At 48.8% G+C, this 25,224-nt stretch overlaps 6 protein-coding genes across 6 annotated transcripts; 2 read left to right on the forward strand and 4 right to left on the reverse strand.

Moving 5' to 3' along the window:
• Positions 1 to 629: 629 nt before the first annotated feature.
• N7489_004504 (alpha/beta hydrolase) lies at positions 630 to 1,878 on the reverse strand (the record flags this gene model as incomplete). The annotated part of the gene is made up of 3 exons (XM_056710256.1): positions 630 to 1,279; positions 1,361 to 1,563; positions 1,616 to 1,878. The coding sequence occupies 3 exons, from the start codon at positions 1,876 to 1,878 to the stop codon at positions 630 to 632; spliced, it is 1,116 nt and encodes a 371-aa protein (XP_056568677.1).
• An 8,152-nt stretch (positions 1,879 to 10,030) lies between these two features.
• On the forward strand, positions 10,031 to 12,207 carry N7489_004505 (DUF2457 domain-containing protein; the record flags this gene model as incomplete). Its single annotated transcript, XM_056710257.1, has 2 exons — positions 10,031 to 10,656; positions 10,689 to 12,207. The coding sequence occupies 2 exons, from the start codon at positions 10,031 to 10,033 to the stop codon at positions 12,205 to 12,207; spliced, it is 2,145 nt and encodes a 714-aa protein (XP_056568678.1).
• Positions 12,208 to 13,048: 841 nt separating this feature from the next.
• sar1 (Arf family GTPase SAR1) lies at positions 13,049 to 14,288 on the forward strand (the record flags this gene model as incomplete). The annotated part of the gene is made up of 5 exons (XM_056710258.1): positions 13,049 to 13,067; positions 13,316 to 13,419; positions 13,608 to 13,713; positions 13,841 to 14,140; positions 14,248 to 14,288. 5 exons carry the CDS (start codon positions 13,049 to 13,051, stop codon positions 14,286 to 14,288), a joined length of 570 nt encoding a protein of 189 aa, XP_056568679.1.
• An 864-nt stretch (positions 14,289 to 15,152) lies between these two features.
• On the reverse strand, positions 15,153 to 16,684 carry N7489_004507 (uncharacterized protein; the record flags this gene model as incomplete). The annotated part of the gene is made up of 2 exons (XM_056710259.1): positions 15,153 to 16,105; positions 16,156 to 16,684. 2 exons carry the CDS (start codon positions 16,682 to 16,684, stop codon positions 15,153 to 15,155), a joined length of 1,482 nt encoding a protein of 493 aa, XP_056568680.1.
• A 1,404-nt stretch (positions 16,685 to 18,088) lies between these two features.
• Positions 18,089 to 19,336, reverse strand: glcA (type 1 serine/threonine-protein phosphatase catalytic subunit GLC7; the record flags this gene model as incomplete). The annotated part of the gene is made up of 4 exons (XM_056710260.1): positions 18,089 to 18,184; positions 18,253 to 18,552; positions 18,684 to 19,085; positions 19,160 to 19,336. 4 exons carry the CDS (start codon positions 19,334 to 19,336, stop codon positions 18,089 to 18,091), a joined length of 975 nt encoding a protein of 324 aa, XP_056568681.1.
• A 1,786-nt stretch (positions 19,337 to 21,122) lies between these two features.
• On the reverse strand, positions 21,123 to 23,630 carry N7489_004509 (leucine-rich repeat domain-containing protein; the record flags this gene model as incomplete). Its single annotated transcript, XM_056710261.1, has 2 exons — positions 21,123 to 23,492; positions 23,589 to 23,630. The coding sequence occupies 2 exons, from the start codon at positions 23,628 to 23,630 to the stop codon at positions 21,123 to 21,125; spliced, it is 2,412 nt and encodes an 803-aa protein (XP_056568682.1).
• Between the last annotated feature and the right edge of the window lie 1,594 nt (positions 23,631 to 25,224).

The raw sequence follows: 25,224 nt of genomic DNA on the forward strand, positions 1-25,224 counted from the left end.
GGCTTTGTCTTGGTGTATCTTCTTTTGTTCTTTCAGATATTCTACCAATTATGACCTTAGGCCGCTGCGTCTGCTTGACTGACGGCGATTGTGCTGTTCGGATGGTTTTGGTGGCAGTTTTAGAAGATTCGATATAAGGCATTGCATAATTTCAGAATCAATGACAGGGATCGATCAGATGTATCCTCCGTGTAAAACATGAGAAACCGTTGGATCGCATTTGGATGTTATCTGTGCGATGAGATTAGTGTCTTGCTTCTAATGGTTCTCCACAGAATCTACCCTAAGGAGAGGCAGAAGAAGAAGAGGAAATGATGATTGTTGAAGCTTTATAGCCTACCATGCACTGGGGAGATGGAGAAGGAAGAGATTGTATTCAAACTAGCAAAAGAAGGCCTTTTTATAGCTAGAGGCCGCATAAATCAAACAAGCGCTTAGTCTGCCAGCGAAAAGAGGCATCCATAGAGGATGAGGGCCGTCCCAACAACGTCCACTCAATTTGTAAACGCAAGGGTATTTATACCTTGCAAATAGCAAACAAATACTCAATCTGTTAGAAAACAAGCCTTTGAAACCAGGCGGAAAAATGGTAATCGGATCATATCAAAAAGCTAAGGCTATTCCAAGAACTACATTGAGCTATCGTCTTCTGCTCTTTGCATTTTCTTGAAAATGCTTTCCCACACTTCTGCAGACGGGACCAAGCTATCATGGTCAGTGCCAGGTATCACCCTCGAACCAAATTCAATTATACCCAAGTCCCCATCATCCATTTGATGCCAGCATGTCTCAACATAATCTTGACCCTTCTTCCCAATCATGCTATCAGACTCAGCAAAGAATACCTGAACTTTCAATGGCGCCACACCTCTCGCTCTTTCGAGCTCAACCAACTCGCGCACAAAGACCTTATAGTCTTCACATTTACCCCATGTGTCAGGTTCCTTCCGCAGACACTGCATCGCCTCGCTATTAGAGCCAACTGTGTTCTCCTTGAACATCCCCTGCATCATCAAAGAGTCTATCTCCTTCTGTTGGTCTAGGTCTAACCCGTAGTTCTGCGCAATGTAGAGACGATTCTGTGCCTGGTCATCACCACTCTTTGAGGGGAAGGAGGCAGAGAGCTTAGCAATCATTGCTCCACTCGTCGCTGTCGCAGACCCATCATTGGCGAGAAAGAGACGCGGGATACGATTCCAGAGCTTGAAGGCTGGAGTAGGGATATATTGGGCCATTTTCATAGATGTAATGCCTGACTTGGCGGGGTCGACCCACGGCGCTATCGTGTGGTTAGATCTTGAGCTTGGCGTTGGAATACGTCCATCCAATATAGAAAGAACAGAGTGGAAATGCAACATACCAAGAAGGCTGACCATCGATTTCTCGGGATACAGGATATCCCGGCAATAATAGAGGGTATTAAACAGATAAATAGTGCCAGCACTATGCGACGCCAACGAAACATGCTGGATGTCTAAATGTGCCAAAAGCCGTGGGACGGTCTCGATCCAGGTGGAAACTCGCTGCGATAGCGCCACGTCGGTGGAATTTCCCATCCCGGGACTATGTACGATATGAGCTTGCTTCATGTTATACTAAGCCTAGGTTCACCTACCGATCAACAACCAAAACGCGCACGCCCCATTTCTCGGCGATTGTGTGCAGACAGATTCCGATATACCGAGATGAAAACATGCCCGGCATTAGGAGTAGTGTCGGAGTAGTTCCGTTCTCATCGGGCTCGCGGCCGTAGTCGGCGTAAGTCACATTGAGAGGGCCATGAGTCGGAGTTGGCTCGATCGTGAAGGAGCGATGGAAGCGGGGGTTGGACACATAAGAGGTGGCAAACGAGCGAGGAGATGTTGTGGGATATTCCATTGCTTAGAGGTTGGGATGGCAAGTTGGGTTAGAGATACTAAAGGCGGAGGTTTTCAGCCCGAATTGTGGGAGGGAATGGGCATCTATCAAAGAGGACTAGTAAGCTTGATTGTGGCGCCCTAAGGCTGATAATCGTTTAACCGCAATTTCTCTATCCAAGTGACTAGACGGGCATCAATTGGCCCCTTTTCTCAATATTTTAGTATGTCATAATTGTGCCATATAAACCCAAAGGAAACTAGGGGCCGACAATGGAAGCGGATGTGCCAGCCCCCGGCCCCTCAGCCTCATGGGATATGTGCACAGAGCATCAGAGATACTCGCTTACTTCCATCTGACTCATATCCTTGATCTCTCAATCCTGAGTTTCGTGCGAGTGTCCTAGTATGACCACTGTTTCTTTTGCCTCGGTATATCGGTAAATGAAGGGCAAGGCGTACTACTGGCTGGTATGCACATAGCGGCAGCCACAAAAGCAAGACGACCTAGATGAACTGTTAAGTAAACTGTATGTATCTGTTGTGTGCAATTCGCGAGTCGAATCAATGAGCTCATTCAGTTGTTGGGAGGATTCTTTACAAGTTCGGTGAGGGAAAATGCTGAATATTGCTGCGTGGTACCATGATGTAAACTGATGTTGCAAACAGACATTTTACTCAGATGCGCAATAACTTGACTGCCCCAAGAGATAGACAGAGAGAGATGTGTGACTCATATTATGTAGTATCAAATCCAGGGACAGGGCAGGTTAGTGACACATGTACAACAACTGAAATGATGCTAAAGGGATTTTTTTTTGGATATAATCTCGTTTCGTATGCAGTAACATGAAAGGAAAATATAAGGAACGGTTTAATGACCCATATGAGCGCCTATGCGTTGTATTTTGACCGTAACTCTGGTTTCCAACTTAGGGAGATATAAGGTAGTTGTGCCTCCCTACATGCTGATGATATCGAATCAGAAAAAAACGGTCCGACTATCTTAGCGCAGTATTGAGCATAAAAAGAATCATCCTCATGCCCTATGATTCCATCAATGAAATTTCTCGTATAAATAATCATTTCTAGTGCAGGTGCCGCATTATACAGCAGGGGCCCCAAGATAGATCTCCCACGAAGATCCCCAACAATGAGACCCCACATTATCACCAATAAACATTGACTGTCTTCATCGCACGGCCATATATCATCAATATGTTGTGTATCACAAGCCCTATGTCGTACATCGTATAGGACAAGCACCGGCGTACAGTAGATCGACGCAGAACCACCTCGGAAAACACCGTATAACTAATGCAAGTCACGATCAAAGCAAGAGCTGCCATAGCAACCAGACACGCGTTCGACCACCATATCATGCCCATCTCCTGTGATGTCACTAGTGCGGAGAGTCGAATAAGCATCTGAAACGTATGTTGTATACTGTATGTTGAAAGTAAGTTAGAAGCACAAGCCCCTATTTCGGAACCCGTGGTCGAACAAAGCGCATCGCTGATATGGATATTAACTTCATCCACAGACCGGTTAATCCCGTCCTTGTATTCTCATAACCGCTCGAGTCGCCTACACAAAAGGCCCCAGCTTGAAACGGGCATCATATTGCACAGGGATTGGCTGGCGATCGAGCGAATGATAGAACGGTATATTGTAGGTTCTTGCGCGATGACGTAGTTGTGTTTTGTCGAGAGAACGCTAATAGTGCCCATCTCCTCCCTCTTTCGGTGATCATCGATGGATATTTCCATGGTTAGATGCTTTGTGGTTGGGGTTATTGCGATGAACATGAAACTGCTGGAAACATCGTTTCGTTTGCCGCTTCGATGTACATCCTCCGTACGGAATACACCTTACAATATATTGGATAATATTGTAGGTTCTGGTTCTGGTTCTGAATTCAATGTTGCAGCTTAGTATATGTTTCAGTCCGTGGCATCTCGGCACCTGCGAAAGCACCCTATCATCACCCCATAGATTGATATACAAATTTTCAATAATCAACGCCGTGTCATGTGCGAGGTGTCCACGGGTTTAAAATTGCATCATGGTCATTTGGGCTGTATATGCGACCGGAGATTATCAGATGTTCATATTACTGGCTAGACAGTATCTCCCCGACTGCTGACACCTATATGCGACCCTTCCGGATTCAATGTTCTCATCTCCGTACTGCGGTCTGCAGACTCACTCAAGTATTAATTTTCCGGCATCCGATGCCATGTTTCGAAACATGGGTTTCCTATGTACCCATGTTGAAACGATCATTGGCAAGTGGATTTCGCACCCGATGATCAAACGTGACGGCCAACCATGTTCAGCGGAGAGGAGGTCCATGGGCAGGTGGGGGTCCTTGATTATCAAGCACTTCTAGAAGATTTGCATCTGCCATGTTGAATAGTGGCGATACGTGCGTCGAAATCGAAATGTCGCAGGTATTCTGGTGCCTTGAACTTTGAAGAGTTCGGGCGCATCTGACGTGGATTCGCAGGGATGACCATTTATAGCGATGGCAAGAGCCGCAATATTGCGCAAAGTGGCGTGTGCCAAGTTGGATTGGTGCTCTATGAGAGGTTGCTATATCTGTTTATGCAGGTCTTGAGATAGTTATAAGCCGTATGCCTGTAATAGAAGAGGTGAAGGTACGCCACAGTGTCGATCGTATCCTGTTTCCAATGGTGAAGTGTATACATCGTACACCGCATAACTATCTATAGGTACCATGTACAATGCACAAGAATTCGTGCTAACATACTCCGTACTAGGCATCCGAGTAACCAGGTAATGGGCAGTGCATAGACCGGCTTTCAACACCCAGGCTACAGATCTCAATCGGACCGGACCGAGTCAAACGGCCAAGGCTGTAGCCCGTCGATCCCGAGCCAAATAATAGAACACTGCCACTGCAACCCCTAGCTCATCGCATTACTGTCACTCGGTGCGACCGCTTGGCATAAACAATAGCACGTAAATAGTCAAGAGTGGTGCCAAGACTGTACTCATGCAAGCTCATGGTGTTGGCATGATCACCATGATCGCCCTTGGCAAGGCCATTCCCCCATACATTGCATTCGATAACCGGCACTACCGATACCAGGCGTCAATGAATTCGTTTTTGGGAATTCGCTATCTGTCGCACAGTGCTTGGCGTCGAGAGTGGAACCCTATCACAGAGCGGATGGTTATCGAAGAGGTTTAGTGCCAAGAGCTCTTCAAGAAAGGGGGTGTATCAAAATAGAATCATTGAACCTGAACCCCCTTTGTGGAGAACTCTCCTCCCTTGCTCTTTCTACCCCGTATTGTCACCCCGGAAATACTATTGTTCTCCAGGACTCCATACCAGGTCAAGTCATACCGGGCGACTTCTGAAGATTCAATGCCTAGGTCTTGGCAGTTTGCTTCACCTCGCGCTGTTGCCAAGCATTCCTCCGGTGTGGGCTAGAGCAACTGGCCGTCTCCTTGCACTGTGCACCGCCGGGTAGATCATTGATCTGCCTGTTCTACCTGTCTTGCCGATTGTGAACCCCCAGATTTATCTTGGCGGAGAGGTCATGAGGTTGATGTTTAGGTTGCGACGTTCCTCTGTAATCTGCACAATGGAATGGTGTTCTCTGTGTGAGGCACGGGGTGGACTTGGCATTGTCCGAGTCCGATTCGATAGTTGGTTCTTTGACGTGGTGAAGACCTGGGCTGGGGTACTGGGGTATGTGTCGGGACCCGGGTGGTCCATACTAGAGATATCCTGCACAGACCAGCAATTGGTATGATTTATTAGTCCTTGTGTATTGTCTTTGTGTGAAACATGTAGGACCTCTTTGTTCTCGGGGGAATATCCACGATCTGCCAAGACCGCACATTCCTGTGCTCCCTACGGAGTAATGATAGAACAAAGCGAGGATAGCCTTTTTCCAAATTGGGAGATTGAAATCAATCGAAATCAGAGTCAAGTGATGTCAATCTTGGAAGGACGACAGTATATTATTTGAGACAAGAATATTCAAAAGTCAATCCCTACTACTCCGTACTCCGTATAGAGAAACAAGAGCAAACGCCGACAGGGCTTTCGTAACTGCATCTGGCACAGTGCAGTAGCCCCAAAGTGCCAAAAGTGGAGGAAGATGAAAATGCCTCATACATTGTCTTAAGTACTTACAACATAAATGCTCTGGTAAATCCTCGGGCTGTTTCAAACCATTTACCCGTCCCGCTTATCGCGCATTGCAGCTTGCATTCGTCCAATCTCGTTACTTCTGGACCACTCCACTTCTCCTGGTCTTCCCGGTCAACCATTTCTGGTATTATTCTATGCGCTTCAATTTGGAGTATACGGAGTACAAAATATACAGTTCGATAACGTTTGGAAATAAACATCCAGCTCGTGCCATCCTCTGCCCGTACCCCCGCACAGTTCACACCTTATTGCGCTAGACACATTACTTACAACACACGGAGTACACTTGGCGACTTGGAGTTGGGGTAAGTGCTATACAAGCGGGTCAAATTGCTAATCGTCTTAGTGACTGCCACGATGACCGGAGAAATTCCCACAATTCAATTTTACAATCCCATCGTGCCACGAACACAACGCTACTACTAGTGACCCTCCCATATCAAACCATATCCCCGTATAGAACATCCTCTGCAAACTTGTCGCTCTTTCCTACTCCACTTGGGAGAACTTCTCCGTGGGATCGGGAGGGGGTCGGGTCTTCTTGGCCCATTCCACAATATCCCAACCGTATTATCGCCCAGGATTGGCCTTTTAATTTCTTCCCGTTTTGGCGGGAGAGAGCCCAAGCCCAAGTCCAAGTCCCAAGGAGTGAGGGGTGGCCAAGAAAACAGCCGTTTCTAATCCCGCCGGCGATGTCGCTGTCAGCGCGGGAACTTTTGTCCTCCATGTACAAGAGGACTTTGTAGACAGTTTGGGTACATTCGTATCCTTGTGCAATTTCGGATACGATGTATATTTTCAAAACAGTGTTTCGCGCCCCGGTTCCCTTCCCCCTATTAGGGAACTGAAGACGTAAGAAACATACTAGAACACGGCGAATCGCTTTTTATGCAAGACCGCCGCTCGCCCGTCGACAATTGTCCTTGTCCAATGTACGTAATATGTAAACAAAATGACAAAGGAACAAAGAAATAAAAAGCAAATATAAAATCAAAGCCCGACAGGGAAATTGAAGCAATATGAACTCAATGGCTTCGAACCCGGGTCATCCCCGCCGCACAGCCGTTGCGTTGCCAACAAGCTTCTTCCACAATTCGATTCCAAACTCAACTCATTTCCCACGGTCACCCGGCTCGAGGGCATATGCAATTCAGTGAGCTTGGGTTTCGCTTACAGGGGTTATGCCTGCTCGAACAAACGGACTGTGGGGGGATCTCCTCGGATTCGAGAAGCTTGTCGCGATCTGAACGGGGGTTCAGGGCCCTACAGGTTTAACGAGGGGTTGGTGGCTGCAGTCTGCATATCTCCGGGAACCAGTGCGACTTGTCAACCTCGGGTGATCTTTTCGATTACTGGTGGATATTTTCAAGTTTTTCTTTTCTTAAAGGAGTTTTTTATTGTCCGAGTTACGCGATATACTTTGGAGACTGGTTTGCGCAGGGAAGATCTTGCCCGGTCAGCCGGTCTAGGGCTGATAGTGATCGTGGCTGACCGCTGTTCTTTGTAACGTGCAAATCTTCGTAGGCTTTAATGCAGGTTACTCATGCTTGTCTGTTATCGGGCATAGAGGGATTTTCCTTTCTGCCTTCGGTGATTAGTTGTGTGGAGATGATGAGAAACCAAGCTGCCTGTTGAAATATCTCATCGTACTCCGCGAGCTGTATGTTGTACTCCGTACTGTAGATCGATTGCATGCCCAACTTGACGATCATGATCGCTTCGCCTCTGGATGACGAAACGGTTGATGTCTAAATTTGGAGGGTCGAAGGAGGCCGTGCTGGCAAAGGGTTGGGCTGGGCATCCCTAGTAGAGAACACGACTGCCTTTGGACTTGGCACTGGAACGAGAACCAATGGAGATCATCGATTATATCTACTCCTTACAAATACTGGATGTACCGCCTGTACTCCAAGGCTATGTGCGATGTTTAAGTATACCAAGACTGATCTACCGGGAAGGAGCAGAGCCAAGAGTCCATTTTGAGGTGAGTTCGGGGACAGTGGATACGACTCTGTGTGTAGTATCCATATGTACTACACGTAGTACTTCTGTACGGAGTACACAGCCCGTACGGCGTATAGTTTGTCTTGCACAATATGCAACCTCCAATCTACCCAAGACTTCTGTACCCGAGAAGCTCCGGACTTGAGTCATGAGTTTTGAAATTGTGTAAGGCTAAGACGGGGAGAGCAAGTTGTGAGTAAGTAAATGACTAATATCCCATGTCACTCTACGTCAGATGAAGGGAGTCTTCCGCATTAGGAGCAAGGGCAGAGAACAGGAATCAATACCAAGCATTCAGGTATGACTCGAGAGCTCGGCGAAGACTGCCAAGAGCCTGATGTAGACAATCGAAGTAGAAACCGTGAAGCGCGTACGGCGCGTTTATAGTTTTTTGAGTTATCTTCTCATTACGAGTTTCGGTCGAGTAAGAGAATTCAGCCTGTTAACGTTCGCTTTAGGGCAAGTTCGGTCAAGGCTGACCCGTGGACGGCTCGGCAGCGTTCAGGCACAATGAGTATTTTTCATACCGATTTTCATTATGTGAGTGGCCTCTGTAACTGGGATATGACCATACCAATACGAGCCACCAATAAAAAAGTTGCCTCCGGAGGTTCTACAATATACACGGAGTACAGATATACCTAGGTAGTACTACAATGTACGGTGAAGATATCAAGGCAGATTTTTCTTGATTACTATTTCGTACCAGAATTTCATGTAAGTGGATTCGCACAGTCCACGGCAAGTATTAAGAGAGGTCAGGTTCAATGGGGGGGTTTCGAAGGAGAAAAAGTGACCCTGAAACGGGTTTAGTCCCAGCACAAAATCCCTCATAGCCAGCGGCCACCGACTCAACAGGCAATGGTCATCATGGTCCACCTGAATCAATTGACCTCCATACTCGAAATGAGACCCGTTATGTTGAATACATTTATATTCTTTTCTAAAACGAAGCACTTAATATAGATACCAAGATTAATATAGAACAGTATAGCCATAAAGAAATCAAGAAATAAAAAGAAAGACTATACATATGTATATAGTACAATGTACGAAGTAGTAGCGCAGGAACCACCAGTGGCAAGACATATTTCTTAGTCAGGTACAACACGGCCATAGAAATCGGAGTACATTGTAAGGCAAATTGAAAAAATTGGGGGTCCATGGGGTGAAAAGAGAAAAAAGCAAGAAAAAAAAAAGAGGAAATCCCAAAAGGTTAGGGAAATTAGAAAAATTACGAAAAGAACGGAAATTGAAAAATAAAAAAAACGTGGGAAAGGGAAAAATAAAATAAAAAATTCAAAAAAGACCAGACTATTCCCAAAACGACAGTGCCGAGCTGCCGTATCGTCACTCCCACCACTTCCCCCCTCCAAGACATCGGAGACCCCTGCACCTTTTCTATGCGCGATCTTCCTGTTCTGTTATTATTGTCAACCTTTCCCCAAACTTCTCCTTCCTTTTACTTCCTTTTATTCCTCTTTATAATCTCCACTCCATTTTTCGTTTCTTGACATTCTCGACATTCCTCTCCTTTTTCCTTTTTCTTTATCGAGATCCGAAAAGCACGGACCTTCAAGCCTGGAGGTATTCGAGAATCAGATCTAGTCTCCAGCTCCTCAACATTGAGTTGCCATTCTTAGGCACAATTATCGATCTTGGCGAATACCCTTCTTCGTCTCGAAACCCCCTAGTCATGCGGTTTATATCATGACGTTAGTCCTCGTTCGGGACATCTTGTTCTGCCCTCAAGGTCGATCGATTTTACATTGATCGATTATCAAGGACAGCATTCGTTGAATGAAAGACCTCTTTCAAGCAACGTCTTAACCTCGCCTTCAACTCGATCCTACGCCACTTGCCTCACCCTCCTCCCTTTGCTATACTGGAACTATACCGCGAACCCTTCTTTCTTCCTTTCGAAACCATGGCACAGACTCGGGACGGAGAAAGAACGTTTTCTTTCCATAACCTATTGAAGATGCTCCTCTCGCCCAACTCGTCCAGCAAGCCGGCACATGGCGAGGCCGACGTGCCCGAGGACGTGGATGAACCCCCTGAAAACGTCATGCACGCCACCTCGATGAACTCCGACCAGATTGTGCTTTCCCGGCCGACAGTGAACCGCAAGGAATCACTGCTCACGCGCGCGTTGAAGAGCAGCCCGGAGATGTCCCCAACCGATCCACACGCCTCCCACTATGACTCCTACATGTACCGATCCTACCCGCATAGCAACATCAGTGGCGTCTCGACCGCCGAGTTGACCAGCGACGGCGGCCTCACGAGTCCATCCTTGTCTAATACTCCCAGCCCACCTTTACCACCTCAAATGATGAAAAATGCCGCGTTGATGGGAAAGAAGAATTTGACACCCAAGGTGAAGGTCGTTGATGCCAGTGAAACTTCTGTCGAGGCCAACCTTGGCCGCAAGCGATGCATTAGCTTCGCTTGTGGTCGTAAGACTGATGAGAAGAATGAGCTGGGATCTCCCGTCTCACCTTCTGGGTCACAAGTAGTCACGCCCAGAGCCCAAGCACCAAAGGAACTCCCCTCGGAGGATGTCTCGATTCAACCCCTCAAGCGCAAAACCACACTTACTTTCGCGTGCCCTGGACGAGAGACTGCCTGCCAGAGAGAGAGATCTCCGACACGCAAGCCCTCCCCCGGCCGCGATACCGTGGCTCCCCTGCACCTGCTGCTCGCAAAGCATCTCCCACCCCGAAGGAAACTCCGAAGGAGGTTTCCAATGATAAGTCTGTCTCTGCGTCTACAGAGCGCAAAGGTGTCCCGACCAGTGGACTGGGCAAGTTCGAGGAATCCGAAGCTACTCGATTCCACGAATTTGCTAGCTCAATGGACGAAGACGATGAATGGGTAAACAGGGAGGCTGACTATACTCAAAAGATTACTTTGAACGATTGTATGAAGAAAGAGATGGCTATCCGACGGCTCGGTGAACAGGCAGAGGAAGAGGCTTTGGAGGAGGAAGAGGATATGGAGGACCTTCCTGACGACGACGAGACCGTGCACGACTTCTCTTCGGACGACGGCAACGAATCGGACAATGAGGCTGGCTTCGCAGATTCGGACGAGAGCGACGATGATGGCTCCGACATCGAATTTTGGGGATCATCACACCATATCCCAGAACCCTCCAGTCAATCCACCGATGCACGCCCCTCGACCATGGAACGCCGGGCCTCGAACACATCCTTCGACTCCATGACTGATGATCACTCGAACTGGCTCCCAGCCCCCGTGCAAAGGATCACTAGCCGTCGCACTTCGAAGACCTCCAAGAGCATCAGTATTCGTCCGAAGACCCCGAACCTTCCTGACAGCACCGACTTTGTCTGTGGAACCCTGGATGAGGATCGCCCCCTCGAACTCGCCTACAAAACTTGCCTCGAAGAACGACGCCGCCTAAAAGAAGTTATCATTCCGCAAGATATCGATCCTAGCTTCCCCACCAGCGACCCGGAGGACAATGAGGACCTCGAACCATCCGAGGAGGAGATTTCCAGCATGTGCTCCGTCACAGGTCGCCGCGATGAAATTACCCGAGGAAGGCCAGAGGGCGATGCCCGCAGACAATCACCCCGTCGCTCCCCCAGACGTTTGATGTCCCCACCACCCCGTCGCGCTGGCCGCACGTCTCCCAAGCGTCTCAAGTCCCCACCCCCACCCATGAAAGCGAAGTCGTCCACCCCAGCGACGTGGGAAATCACCGATGATATGCCCATCGTCGAGTCTATCGGAGGTGTCAACATCAGCCACCTGGTTCAGCGCCGGCCTCTCGTCCGTACCAAGTCACTTCCCCGTGTCCCCAACCCTTTCTTCACCGGCCTGGACAAAGATCACAGGTGGCAAGGCATCCCGCCATTCTCTGAGTCGCCAGAGCACGAACACTCACGTACCCGTGAGCTACACACTCGCGGCCCAGTCGACATTGTCGAAGGGCTCGAGAAGAAGCGCCAGAAACGCAAAGAAAAGTTCTGGCGTCAACATTGCCGCAAAGCTGCCAAAGAGCAGATGGGCAAACGGCCTGTTCCAGGCCATGGAGCCGAACGGATGAAGGAGCTTGGCCTCGAAGTTGCTGAGAGGTGCAGAGCTTACGGCGTCGGTCAAGACGCCCAGCTCGTCCTATCTGTTTAGGTATCCCTACCTATGGAACTTGTATGGAAAAGTTTCACCCCTCTGTTTATTTGACTTGTACATACTTCTTGTCACTTTTTTTCCCCGGGGTTCTTTTTTTTGTCTTCCCCTACTCGGTCAGCGATCCGAGTGCCTTTCGCTTTCTTATATATATTAACCCACTTTGTGTTATCTACATGAATGGTTGCTTTACCCTTATCCCTTTTCCCCCTTTTCTTCAATAATTCCTACACGGAGGTGGCTCTTTCTTTGCATTTTCTGTCGGAAGTATATCTTATCCTTTCTTTTCCCTCTTTCCTTATACTGCAGTCCTATGGACTTGCTGAAGGTCGCTTCCTTTGTTGTCTTGCATGGCTGCGGTGCATATACCCCCTTTCTGGCTTTTCCGCATTGTGAATAAAGAGATCCATCTGTTTGATGGGAGTGAATATGAATATATTTTAGATGAACCTTTCCTACCTAGGTATAGTAGATGGAAACAGTAATCGTATCACGAGACTCAAGAGTAGTGGCGAGCCTTTGCCACGATAGACTTAGCCAGAGAGAGGTACGCAATTATGATCAATATTCCCAACAAATCAAAGAAGAACCTACAAAACCATCCATATATACCCAAATCAGCCCAAATCCCCAAGTCGTAGCTTATCGCTGCGCGATGATTCCGTCTTCCTGCCTAAGGCACCAAACTCGATCCCCGAAAACAACATCAAACCTGTCTTCTTTGCTTTTATCTCTTCCAACCCCGGTCCATCCACCTCTCCCAATCGGCTCGTCACTGATCTTAAGCTGTGATCCCTGCTCGTCACCCTCATCCATTATTTCCTGACTCCGGCCTTTCACCATGTGGATCGTCAACTGGTGTAAGTACCCTCCCGATACCACACCCGATCACTTGCAGTCACCGTCCGGGGCCGCACCCGGCCACCGAGGAAGAAGGAACGAGATATCTCTCTGGGCAGCTTAGCTGCGTTGGAACTGAGCATGACTTCATTCCGACTCCGACCCCGACTCACGCGACGGCTGTGCCGCGGTACCGGCTTGCTTGTGATCGAGATGTGTGTCTCGAGGTACAAGGTGCAATTTGCTGATCTCTCTTCGTGTCTTGTAGTTTACGATATCCTGGCCTCGCTGGGTCTCCTCAATAAGCACGCCAAGCTCCTGTTCCTCGGTCTGGACAATGCCGGCAAGACGACGCTGCTGCACATGTTGAAGGTGAGTCGAGCGTTGGTGTTGAGTTCGGGAATAGAAGACCTAGCCCTTTTGTTTTTGAATTTCGATGGCAACATGGCTCGAGTCTGGTTGCGCTGGGTTGCCCCACAGATTCGGGTGCTTGGATATAGCACAGGAGAAATGAGGACTGGACGCTGTATGGGGCTGTTTGCTGACAGGACATTCAACAGAACGACCGTGTCGCCGTCCTGCAACCTACCGCACACCCGACCTCCGAGGAGTTGGCTATCGGCAACAACCGCTTCACGACCTTCGATCTCGGTGGTCACCAGCAGGGTGAGTGACACTCTTGATGGGGACTCGTGATGTTGCGCCAGCATACTGCCAAGCAACATAAACAAACACCCCTCCGCAGTCGATCTTGAGATAGAACATAACTAACGAGCCTACCTTCTCCGTTCAGCCCGCCGTCTCTGGAAAGACTACTTCCCCGAAGTGAGCGGCATCGTCTTCTTGGTCGATGCCAAGGATTACGAGCGCTTCCCCGAATCGAAGGCCGAGCTCGACGCTCTCCTCGCCATGGAGGAGCTCTCCAAGGTTCCCTTCCTCGTTCTCGGAAACAAGATCGATCACCCCAATGCCGTCAGCGAGGATGAGCTGCGCCACCAGCTCGGTCTCTACCAGACTACTGGTAAGGGCAAGGTCCCTCTCGAGGGTATCCGGCCTATCGAGGTGTTCATGTGCAGTGTTGTTATGAGACAGGGTAAGTTTCGTCGAACCCGAGGAACCTTGATATACCGTGGAAACCGGGATCGTGGTGGCTAAGCACCCATTCGAACAATTATAATTAACTTTTCTCCTCTCTCGCAGGATACGGCGAGGGAATCAGATGGTTGTCCCAATACGTTTAAACAGAGAGTCTTCTCTGTTCCCCCGACACAACCGATCCCCTTCCCAACCAGCTAAGCCCAAATCCATACCAAGAATCCAAGTGAAATGAAACTGGCTGGCTTTGGCTTCAGCTTTCTCCGACATTCCTCTACACCCGAACACCCCATATCTAGCTATGCTCCACACCCCCTCCCACAAACCCAATCCAACTTTATCCCCGGACGTACCTGTATGTCTTGAATGTGTCACTCGACAATGTACCTCACTCGTCATGTTTGTTCAATTCTTCCTTCTTGTGCTCTGCGCTTTTGATTGAGCTAGCTAGCTGGTTTTTCCTGGTTACTATAGTCTAAAGACTCGAATTTCTTTCTTTTTTGGTACAAAGTATAGGAATGATTTGTTCGCGTCTACAATTGTGTTCGGTTTCAGTGACGCGGAATCTCATGGCTGATAGTTGCTACATATCGAACACTCTATTGACTATGGTCTGCACGTTCTTCCGTCAATTGATACAGTTCGTTTCCTAGCTCTGCATTGGGTCGATGCTTCTCCGGGACAGTAGAGCCCTAGAGGGATTCATTTCCGTCCATGTACCAATCACACCGAAGACATCATGAACCACAGGATTCACACTACCTTCGCAAATTACATTTCGAAAACCATATAAATAAAGCGCATGCGAACTTCTAGACCGGAAAGCTTCGTCCGTAAGGATAAGATATAAGATACATCCTCGTGGCGCACTTGTGAAACGATAGTATTCTTCCTCGATCTGCGAATCGCTTAGCGAAGCACAGCTTCAGCTCCGTCGTGACTCCGCATGAACCCCCCTACCCCATCGCGAGCACATCAGGATGGATATCTTCGACATCAAGCGCTTATAATCATACATGTTCATCATGATCGTCAAAAGGGAAGTGGTCCAGGAGCGCCGTCTTCTCAATACCGGTGCTTGAATTTGCCATCAAGTCTTCCTTGATGGCCTTGATGACCGCCATAGACCTTTCAAGCTCGTCCTCATTTGGGACCCAACCAAGAGCGTCCGTGTCTATGATATCCCTCATCTCCGCCAATTCTTGCAACTTCTCCTGCTCCTGCTTGTAATCATCTAGGCACTGCTCAATCTCTTCCTCGGAATAATGGACCGGAATCTCGGGAGACTGTGTATGTTTCGATTCTCCATCAAGATACATCGGCCAGTTTCGATACGTCTGTATAAGAGCGTACTTCAATGAGACGGAGTCGCCTTCCCAAGGGGCGCCGGCATATTGGAATAGCTTGGCTCGGAGCATGGAGTTTTCGTCTCGGAAAGCATCAAAATGATCCGGTAAGCGCGTCATAGTCAATGCCGCATAGTAGAAATGGACAATCCGTTTTCGCATCGTCTCCTGGACCATTGCTTGCTCTTCCTGGCTTAGCTGGTCGAAATTCTCCGGTAGTTTGACCTCTGGTTTGGCCAGCGTTTCTGATAACGGATCGCCCCAATTCTGGAAATGCTTCGGTATACCGGCACATAGGCAGAGTGGCAGGACTACCGCATGCTGCCAATCAATGATTCCCACTACGTCGCTAGACGCATTTACTAAGATGTTATTAGGCGAAAAGTCCGGATGGCGGAGAGTTGGCCGAGATAGAGGGTGATCTGGTGGGACTTCGAGATAAGGCGCTAGCTTTAGATAGTCGGAAAGGAGAAGCTGGTGCTGAGCGGGGGATCGTTTCTGAAACTGGTGCAATTCTCGGAGATATCGTTCAACGTGAAGACGCGGTTTGCCGAATCGTCCACAGAAGTCCATTTCACGCCTGGCAGGTGCTTCGAAGCATGTAGTAAACGTACTCCCTATTTAAGTCAAAATCTGCGGACGAGAAACAACGTGAGATGGAACGTACATGGACCACGGTCAATCTCTAGTAATGCCCGCTCCTGATACCACCATTCATACTGTGCAGTTGGGCCGATGACAATTTGATCTGGTGAAGATAAATCGGAATTTTGAGAGACAGGAATAGCTCCCGATGAGTAGCTGAGGTCACGCCGATAGTAAAGGCTCCCATTCGCTGGAAATCCAATGCTCATGAATTGTTTCTCTACCTCGACAATCTGCTTCATTATCTTAACTCGGGTCTTCGTATCCATAGAAAACCACTGATCACTTAAGGGCGTTCCGTCGATCTTTTCGAGCAGAATGTACTCGGCTCCAACGGCGTTTGCGTGATCCGGAGAATACCCGAGAACCTTCGGGACAGGGACGCCATGGGAACGCAGGAAAGCGAGAGTGGCAGCCTCACTAGCCACAGCATGGTGCTTGGGAACAGTTGTGTTGTAGGGTAGTCTTGCAAGCACGGCATAGCCATCATCGAAGGTGATTTGCAGAACACGGTTGAAACCACCTTCAGCGAGTTTGGTGATTGAAACCATGTCATTGAGATGTCTGCTGACAGAATGACATACTGCTCTAGCAAGTGCATCCACATCGAATCTAAGATGGCACTCAGCGCGCCGGAGCTTTTCATTGAATCTGGTTTGACAAATCACGTTAGCATAAGGCAATTGACATCCATAGATATTAAGATCAGATCGCTGAACACAACTCACAGAAACCGACCAGAAGAGTGCTCAAACAGATCATGATTACCGCCCCAAGAGCTCACTTTTCCCGGCAAGGTCTTGTATGGTCTTTTAAACAATCTCGAAATGGCTCTCATTTTGGACCGGATGATGAAAGGTTGATAGATTAGTTAGGTTGTGAGGACATCAAGTCCCCTAACTAGCCTATATTGCAACTGGTGTTTTATAGTAGGGTTCATATTCATATGTATGGAGTAAAGGAGTCGAATTAAGGTAGCCTAACACGGTAGCACCTGGGTAGGTAGGTACCTAGGTAGTGGACCTCGGTAGGGGAAGGCGCTAGCTAAAGCTACCCGTGAACTTTACCCTGGAAAGCACAGGGCACGTGACCATTTATATATAATATTGAACTGCTATTGCTACCTCCCTACGTAAGATGTTATCATACTGGGATACTCATATCTTGAATCTATTCAAGTACCAACAAGGGCGGAATTAACTACCCATTATAAAATACGACAGATATCTTGACCGACATAAACTCAAATGTGATTCTCACAGCCCATATAACAATCTAGACCTCCGAAGAAACCATTCCATGGCCGAACTAGATTCACAGAACACCGCTAGTAACATAGACACCCATTCCCAATCCAATATACGATGCATTAGCAGGACAGAGGTACTACTACCGCCTCGTACGTGTCGGACTAGAAAGGCGATTCGAAAGACGAATAGAATTCGATAAGAAAACAACAACACATGTGGTCAAGGAACACGACAATAAGAAGTAAGAGAAAAAAGAGAAAAGATAACCAGTTTCCCTACCCCGTTCCCGAGATGCCGAAAGGAAAAACATTCCAGTCCAGATGGTTAGAAACAGAGACAGAGAAGTCGAGAAACAACGAAGAAATAAGCATTTGAACTCCGCTCCGGAAGTACAGAGGGTCGCACGGGCCAGGAAATGATGGGTGACTGTTGTGGTTTTTATCGCATGTCGCACTTAGGGAGAGAGCCCGGGGGTCTGGAGGAGTTGAGAATGTGACTGTGATATTATCGGTGCGGGAGTTGAGGAATATCGGGCTACCCTGGGTGCGGATGAGGGGTTCCTCGGTCGTTCATCGTTTTCGTGGATCCGGTGGGGGACTCGCGGGGGTTGTAGGGAGGATGTCATGAGGGCGCTGTTAAAGAGATTTGTGAAAGGCTTATCTCCGCCCGAACCTGCTGCACATGGGGAAGCTCGTATTGATTCTTTTATTTCTTCTTTTGCTTTCGCGGAGGAGTGACGGGACCGCCGGCGCTCATGCCACCGTAAACGTACTTTTGCTTTTTCTCGGCTGGTTTCAAGATCTACCGGAAGAAAAAGGGAAGGTTAGAAACTGAAAAATGATCTCGGGGATGGAAATTCCATAACTCACCTGGAAGGAGCAGAGCAGACTCTCGTCCACGCTCATCATTGCACCGGCATTATCGAATTCACCACAGTAGTTGGGCGCACTGAATAGTGTAACCAGCTGGCGCTTGGAGAAGAATTCGTATCCATCCTCAACAACTTGGTGTGCACGGCAGATCAGATCCATATCGTGTTTTTGGAGGAAGCGCGAGACCACGTCGGGGCCGAACGTGAATGATACACCTCGGTCGTTTTCGCTCCAGCCGGTGATATCCTTATCGGGGTCGGACCACAGGAGATCGCACAGGAGACCGCAGTCGGGAATCTATTTCAGTCAGCGATGTTGGCCTTCAGCCGAACGAACCCAGCGCCACACTGCCACTTTTCTTTTCGCTGCCAATAGAACCACATCCACCAGAGAAGGGGGGGTGAAACCGGAGAAGGGGAGAAACTTACATCCGTGGGGCGCATGACACGGCGGATCTGCTCCATCGAGTTGAGATCCGGGCTCAGACCACCGTGCATAGTGAAGATCTTCTCATCAATGATGGCGGCAATGGGGAGGCAGTTAAAGCAGTCGGTGAAAGTCTTCCAGAGCTTGATGTTGTATCGGCGCTTGCATTCATCGTAGAAACCGTAGATACGGTTGATCGAGGCACACTCGTGGTTTCCACGCAGAATGAAGAAGTTTTCAGGGTACTTGATCTTGTATGCAAGGAGGAGGCAGATGGTCTCGAGGGACTGCTTGCCACGGTCGACGTAGTCACCGAGGAAGAGGTAGTTAGCCTCTGGTGGGAAACCGCCATATTCGAAGAGACGCAGGAGGTCATAGTATTGGCCATGGATATCGCCGCAGATCTAGCGAGACGCATGTTAGACGGAGGCCGATTCCGACTCAAGAGACCGTTCGGACACAAAAAAAAAATTCGTACCTTGATGGGCGCTTCCAGTTCGAGAAGAATGGGCTGAGAAATGAAAATCTCACGAGCCTTGGTGCAGAGGAAACGGATCTCTGACTCGAGCAGCTGAACCTGCTTTCCAGGGCGGCTACCCCTCACCTCCAAGAGCCGGTCGATGATCGAGTCCAGATCCACTTCCTGGTCGGCCATGGCTAATAACGTCTAACGAAAACACGAAAGAAAGAAGAAGAAAATAGGTGGAAGGAAAAGAGAAGCGAAGGGTGGAAGAGAGACTTCCGGAGCGATCAGGTGAGGATAACAGAGATTTGATGACGCGGCGGCTATGTCCTGTTACTGTCGGAAAAACAAGTTAATAGAGCGTCCGATTAAAACGAAGTCCAGTCTGTATCCTAAATCCCAAGGTGAAGCAAAATTGACGAACGCGCTCGAAATTTTTTGTTGAATTTTCTCCCCCTTTGGCGGTCGGGGTCGTTGTGAGGAGCAGCAGCGGAGGGAAAAGGAATAGATGCCTACCAAACAGAATATTTCGAGACCAAACAGATCTAGAGAAGGCCCCAGCGGCCAGGAGAAAGGGTAGGAGGGAACGGTTCTGGCAGAGATGCCAGACGGGTGTGGACGGTGGTGCCTATCCGAGTTGTTGGGTATGCGCACGGTGGACAGAGGAGAGAATGGGCTCCAAGACGCCTCACGAAGTAAACGAGGCTGAGCGAAAGAGTTACTGGACTCTTAGCGATTCGACTTGGATGAAAGAAGCCGGAGGGTGGATGAGTCGAAATGAGTTGAGAAGAATCCAAGATGAGATACAGGGAAATTTCAATCAAGGGAGAAAATTTTCTCGGGTGTATGATAGTCAGACTCTCTCAAAACAACATTGAACGACGTGATCGTAAACGTGACGGAGATGGGGGTAGGTTGAAGAGAAGAGAATCTTTTTGAAGAGAAAGCGGGAAGTTCCTATTTTGTGTTTGCGCGTGTTTGATCTTCCCCAAGGAGAGAGGGGGATATTATATATAGAACTTATAAGAGCACCCTTCCCCCTACTTTTCATTCGATTATTCTATTTGTTCCATTCTATTTCTTCTGTGTTACAAGCGCTTTGGCTTATGCAGAAAAAAAAATCTGCATAGAGGGGGTTCTAGGTCGAGACTCCCAACGCCCTCGACGCCAAACGGGGTCCAAGCACGAAAAGAAGAGGCTGATCTACTAAAATAGTGCATTTTGATGCATTTAGATTGATATCGTGCCATTCAACAATGCCGTTGTGTCTCTATATCCACTATCCAACTTGCAGAGTGGATATGTAGATGCTTGTAGAGGTAGGAAAGTAGAAAAGTAGGAAACTCTCCAAAATAATTGGCATTCTTCTCAAATGAGCTCGGAGCTCTAGTCTCATACAATGCTGCTTGTCCAGAAGTCATGCAACATCATACAGAAACGAATTAAAAACGGGAAAGAAACAAGAGGGGAATTAAACAAGTCAAAAATCCTTCCCAACGCCAACATGCCCGAAATTCAGAGTCATACAGTACAACGCTAGAACCAAAAACAAGAGATGTCTTTCACTGTGCCTTCCGTGAATCAAGACGGTCCCAAGAAAAGATCAAGGGCCATCGCAGGATGCGTTTTGGAAAAAGGGAAATGGAGACATGGAAAAGCGAAAAGAAAAGCAAAGACGGCCGTAAATAGTTCATACATCCAACCCACCATGTCTCATAAGTCATCCAACGCCGAAAACAATGCATAGAATGATCAGCTGCTGGTGCGGGGATATGTTGTTCAAATGAGTCCCGGGGGACCGCATGGGGGGAGTTATGTCCCCGTAAATAAGGAAAAGAGATGAAAGGACCTGCTGAAACAGGACAGCGTCGTATCCACAACGGAGGGATTCCGGGAGTCATGAGATAAAAACGTGAGAGGCGAAAGTAGTGCCGGCAGCAGATGTCATGGGCCGTGAACTGTGAATAAGAAAGGTATTTTATCCGCTAATCGCATGTCCGCTCAGGATCGCCTGGGTGTTCGAGCGGGTGATTGGAGGTGTAGAAATATGAGCGGAATGGTCCAAGCCTGCACCAGAGCTGTGAGCGAAGTCTTTATGGGAGTTATCCCAGTCATTCTCGCCGAGGACAGTTAGCCAGTTATGGCCCACGTCCTGGCGAAGGACTTCCAGCTGCTGGCGGCAGAACTCTTCATCCATCGTCCGGTCCTTGCCCTGCAACGCCTGTACAAGAGGAGAACTGGGCGAATGCATAGGTTTTTCGGGGCTTTGGATGCTTGATGACCCAGATTGCGCGGCGCTGTCCAGCCTCCACGGCTGATCAACAGGGACGACAATCGGATGGTCAACTGGCGGTTGAATTTGCTGAACGGGAAGGGCCGGAAGAGGCTTGCTTCCGGTGTTGTCTAAACCATCGGTGGTAAATGGGTTGTCCACCGAGATGTCCACTATCCTGCGTCGTTGAAGCTTTTTGCGACGGTTGGTTCCCCCGTCACTTTCCTTCAGCTGCGTGCCATTAATGTGCAAATCTCCCTCGCCCTCCTGAGGCTTGGAAATTGCAAGATCATTGGGGACTTTCGAGATAGTAGACTTCTGCACAACCGTTGATTCATCTGCCGGACTGGAGCGTACAACCGGTGCAGCTTGAGGCTCTGCCACTCGCTCAACAAGTTGCTTCCTCTCGGTGTATCCCGGACCTCTACCGTCAATTATGATGTCCTCGGAATAACCAGGCGTCCGGCGGAAGAGGTTCATGATCACAACTCGATATCCAGAGTGGGTCTTGACGAATGGATTGCCAGATACCCAGATCTCCCGTATTTCAGGAAGACTGGTCAGCCGGGCAATCTCTGTCGGGTCCGTGAGGTTGTTGTCACGAAGATCCAATCTTTCTAAAGAGAGCAACCGCTCGATACCTGCGAGCGAACGAAGGCGATTTCCGCGGAGGGTGAGGACGGTGATAGCGGGAAGAGGATTCCGGGTGAGTGAATGAAGCGACTCGATCATGCAATGCGACAAGTTGAGGGCTCTCAGTGCCACCAGTGACGCCACACCGTCGGGAATCTCCGTCAAGAGGTTGGAGGACAGATCGAGCGAGTTGAGACTGTTGGACACAGGGGCGAGACTGGCAGCAGAGACGGATGTCAGGGAGTTCTCCGGAAGGCCCAGGTGTCGCAGGAATCGCCATTTTGAAGGCGAGAGGACGTCTGCGAGAAGGTTTGTGGAGCTTCCATTCCGATGGCTGGTGGAGGTCTCGCTTGATTCAGAGCTCGCGGAGCCCGTGCGGCGAATTTGCCGAGACTGGCCTCGACGGTGGCCGTGCTTCGTCACTGGCCGAGTCGGAGAGACACTTCCGGCCCTGGCACGAATTTTGGCACCTTCTGAACCACCTCGGAGCATCGGGGCAGATCTGGGACTAGTGCTGGTTCCGAATGCTGTGTCCGCAATAGGAGACCCGGGGGCTGAGAGGGAATTGGCTTGGTCGGGAGTGTGAAGCGGCTGACTGCTGGAACTGGTCCACCCCAGTGAAGGCGACTGCTGCGACTTGGCAGACCGTCGGCGGCGTTTATCAATGTCGTCCAACACAATTCTCGTTAAAAGATCGGCCGGGTCATCCAAGTGGGCTCTCTTGATGGTCAAGGTGCGTAGTTGCTCAGACAATCTGTCCCAACCATAGAAAGAACGGTAGTCTAGATCAATAATCTCTAAAGCGCTCAAATTCTTAAACGAGTGCAGTGGCACAGCCGTATCAAAAGGAAATTCTTCATATCCAGATATCAGAGGAGCACGGTGGTCCGGTGCAAGACGAAGACACGGGATCTTGGTAAAGGCGGAATATAAGTATTTCAGGTCCGCTTCCAAGGCGGCCTTGGCCCTGTCCGATTTGGTTGGGGTATCCTTGGATCCGAGGCGGAAAGATGACCAGAGGTCGGTCATACCAGACATCACACTACGAACACTGGACACCGAATGGATGGAAGCCCGATCACCCCGGGACTGTGGGGGCTTGTTCAGGAATGAAACATAGGATTGCGAAACCTCGGTGTGAATATTCTCCAACCTGATGTTCATAGGGCCAACGGCAATGGTCAATTCTTCAAAACGGGAGAGAAGGTAGAAAAGGTGGTGAGGGGTCAATGTCAGTTTGGCGGTTTTAGCGTTCTGCGACATGAATTTTAATGCTGCGGATGAAAAGGCCGCGGCTAGGGTTGACGAGGTCGAGGCGAAAGAGCTACCAGGGGTCAAAGGAACACTGTGTGATTGGGGAATGGCATTTTTGGTGGGTTGACGACGGAGCTGTAGTGCATTGGCGAGGGCTTTCTCGTGGGTACGAACGTAGCTAGCAACATTCTATGCAAACTCGCGCGTTAGCTGACTATAGGACTGAATACTCAGACGGTATCTATCATCTCAATTATCAGGCGACTGCTGCGTAGAAACACATACCTTTATGAAAAGTTGTCCATCCCCGGTGTTGATTTTCTCCATGGCGGCAACGGGGGTATGGTGGTGGACCGGGAGAACTCTGAAGATGGATAGCTCAACAGATGTTGCCAGATGTAGACGACATCTTGCTTGTGCGACCCAAATGAGACCCGAAAAAAAACGAACAATCGCGGCTCTGAAGGCGAAAGTTAGCAACGGTGTGCTGAAATTGATCAGTCTCGTTGGGGATATTGGGGGGAGGGGTGGGAACCCCGAGAGGCAAGTGAGGAGGAATGATACCTGGAGAATTAATATGGAGAGTCAAAGAACGACTCGACCTCCTCTTTGAGACCTCGAAAAGTGAGATAGAGGTTGGAGAGGAATGACAAAAGGTGAGGAGGGAAAAGGTGGTGGCACGGGGTAACCAATTATTTAGCTAAATAATACGCCTTATCCTGATAACACAATACACCATATACGCCGTAATACACGTTTACAACATTTTCGATTTTCTTTTATCAGCTGAGAGCATATTTCAAAATGATAGTCGTCTGATATCCTTCTGATTGGTTTTTATTTCTCCTTTTCAAGATATTTATAATCTTATGCTTTACTTCGCAATGCAATTGTCCGATTCTACCTGGTTTCCCAACGTGTACACTGTCCTCTTCCCAATATTTGACCTATCGAAGTACTAGTAATCTATCAGACACAGACCACGTACTTCGTACTTATTCTAATACCGTATAACCGTCACTAATATAAATAAATATCTGCTACTCATGCACCTACTATACCCGGGTGGGAAGTGGCGAGCCTATGGAGACAGCGCCTAGGATTTTAGTTCGCCGACTTCTCTCCCGCGTCTATCAAAACGATTGGAGTCAACGACTAGTACCCTGTTAAACCCCCTTATTACGCTACAAGGAGACTGGGGAAAAAGATTCGGATAGTTCGCAAAGATCAGTCTGTGATGGTTTGACCCCTCTTGCATGATTGAACCATAGAATTTGCACACAGCATCAACATTATGAGCCGATCGTGGAGCAAGGAAACTCAGACCATATGCTATCGGTGGGTCCTGTACCGAGGGGCTCTCTTTGATCGACAGTAAAAAAATTTAACATCTTCCCATTCATGCAGTTGAAACCCACCCCTCCTGGAAACTGTTGAAACTTGTCGTGAGTCCCATGTTGGTGGCGGCGTGTTGATCAATCTCCGACGCAGCCACACGCAGGCAACCTGAGTCCACGATGCAGACCGGGTGGGAATGCCGAGAGCTGGCCTAGTTGCCCTGTGCTCTTGTTGGCCCGCTTTTTTACTTTTTTTATCGGCTCACGTACTCCGTACGGAGTATCATCTTGTTTTTTAAACCACTGACTCTTCAGCGCAAACCCCGAGAGTACGAGAGTACGACTCATACGCCGTGCCCTTACCGGATATGTCGTTGGTCATCTGTAGGCGCTGAAGGGGGTGCAGGCGATCAAATCAGGGTTTAGGCGGAAGCGAATGATCGCACGAGGCACACGATTGGCGGGGGCGCACATGCATGGGAGGATATCTGCATGGTCGAAGGATGTCTCCCTCCTTAAAAGGGAAATAGTGGAGGCAGTCATTCAGAAATTCAACGAGAATGAACATCAACAGAGGACCTGGT

Source organism: Penicillium chrysogenum (assembly GCF_028827035.1).
Source record: "Penicillium chrysogenum strain IBT 35668 chromosome Unknown utg000002l_segment0_segment0, whole genome shotgun sequence".
In the NCBI taxonomy this organism is placed as follows: domain Eukaryota; kingdom Fungi; phylum Ascomycota; class Eurotiomycetes; order Eurotiales; family Aspergillaceae; genus Penicillium; species Penicillium chrysogenum.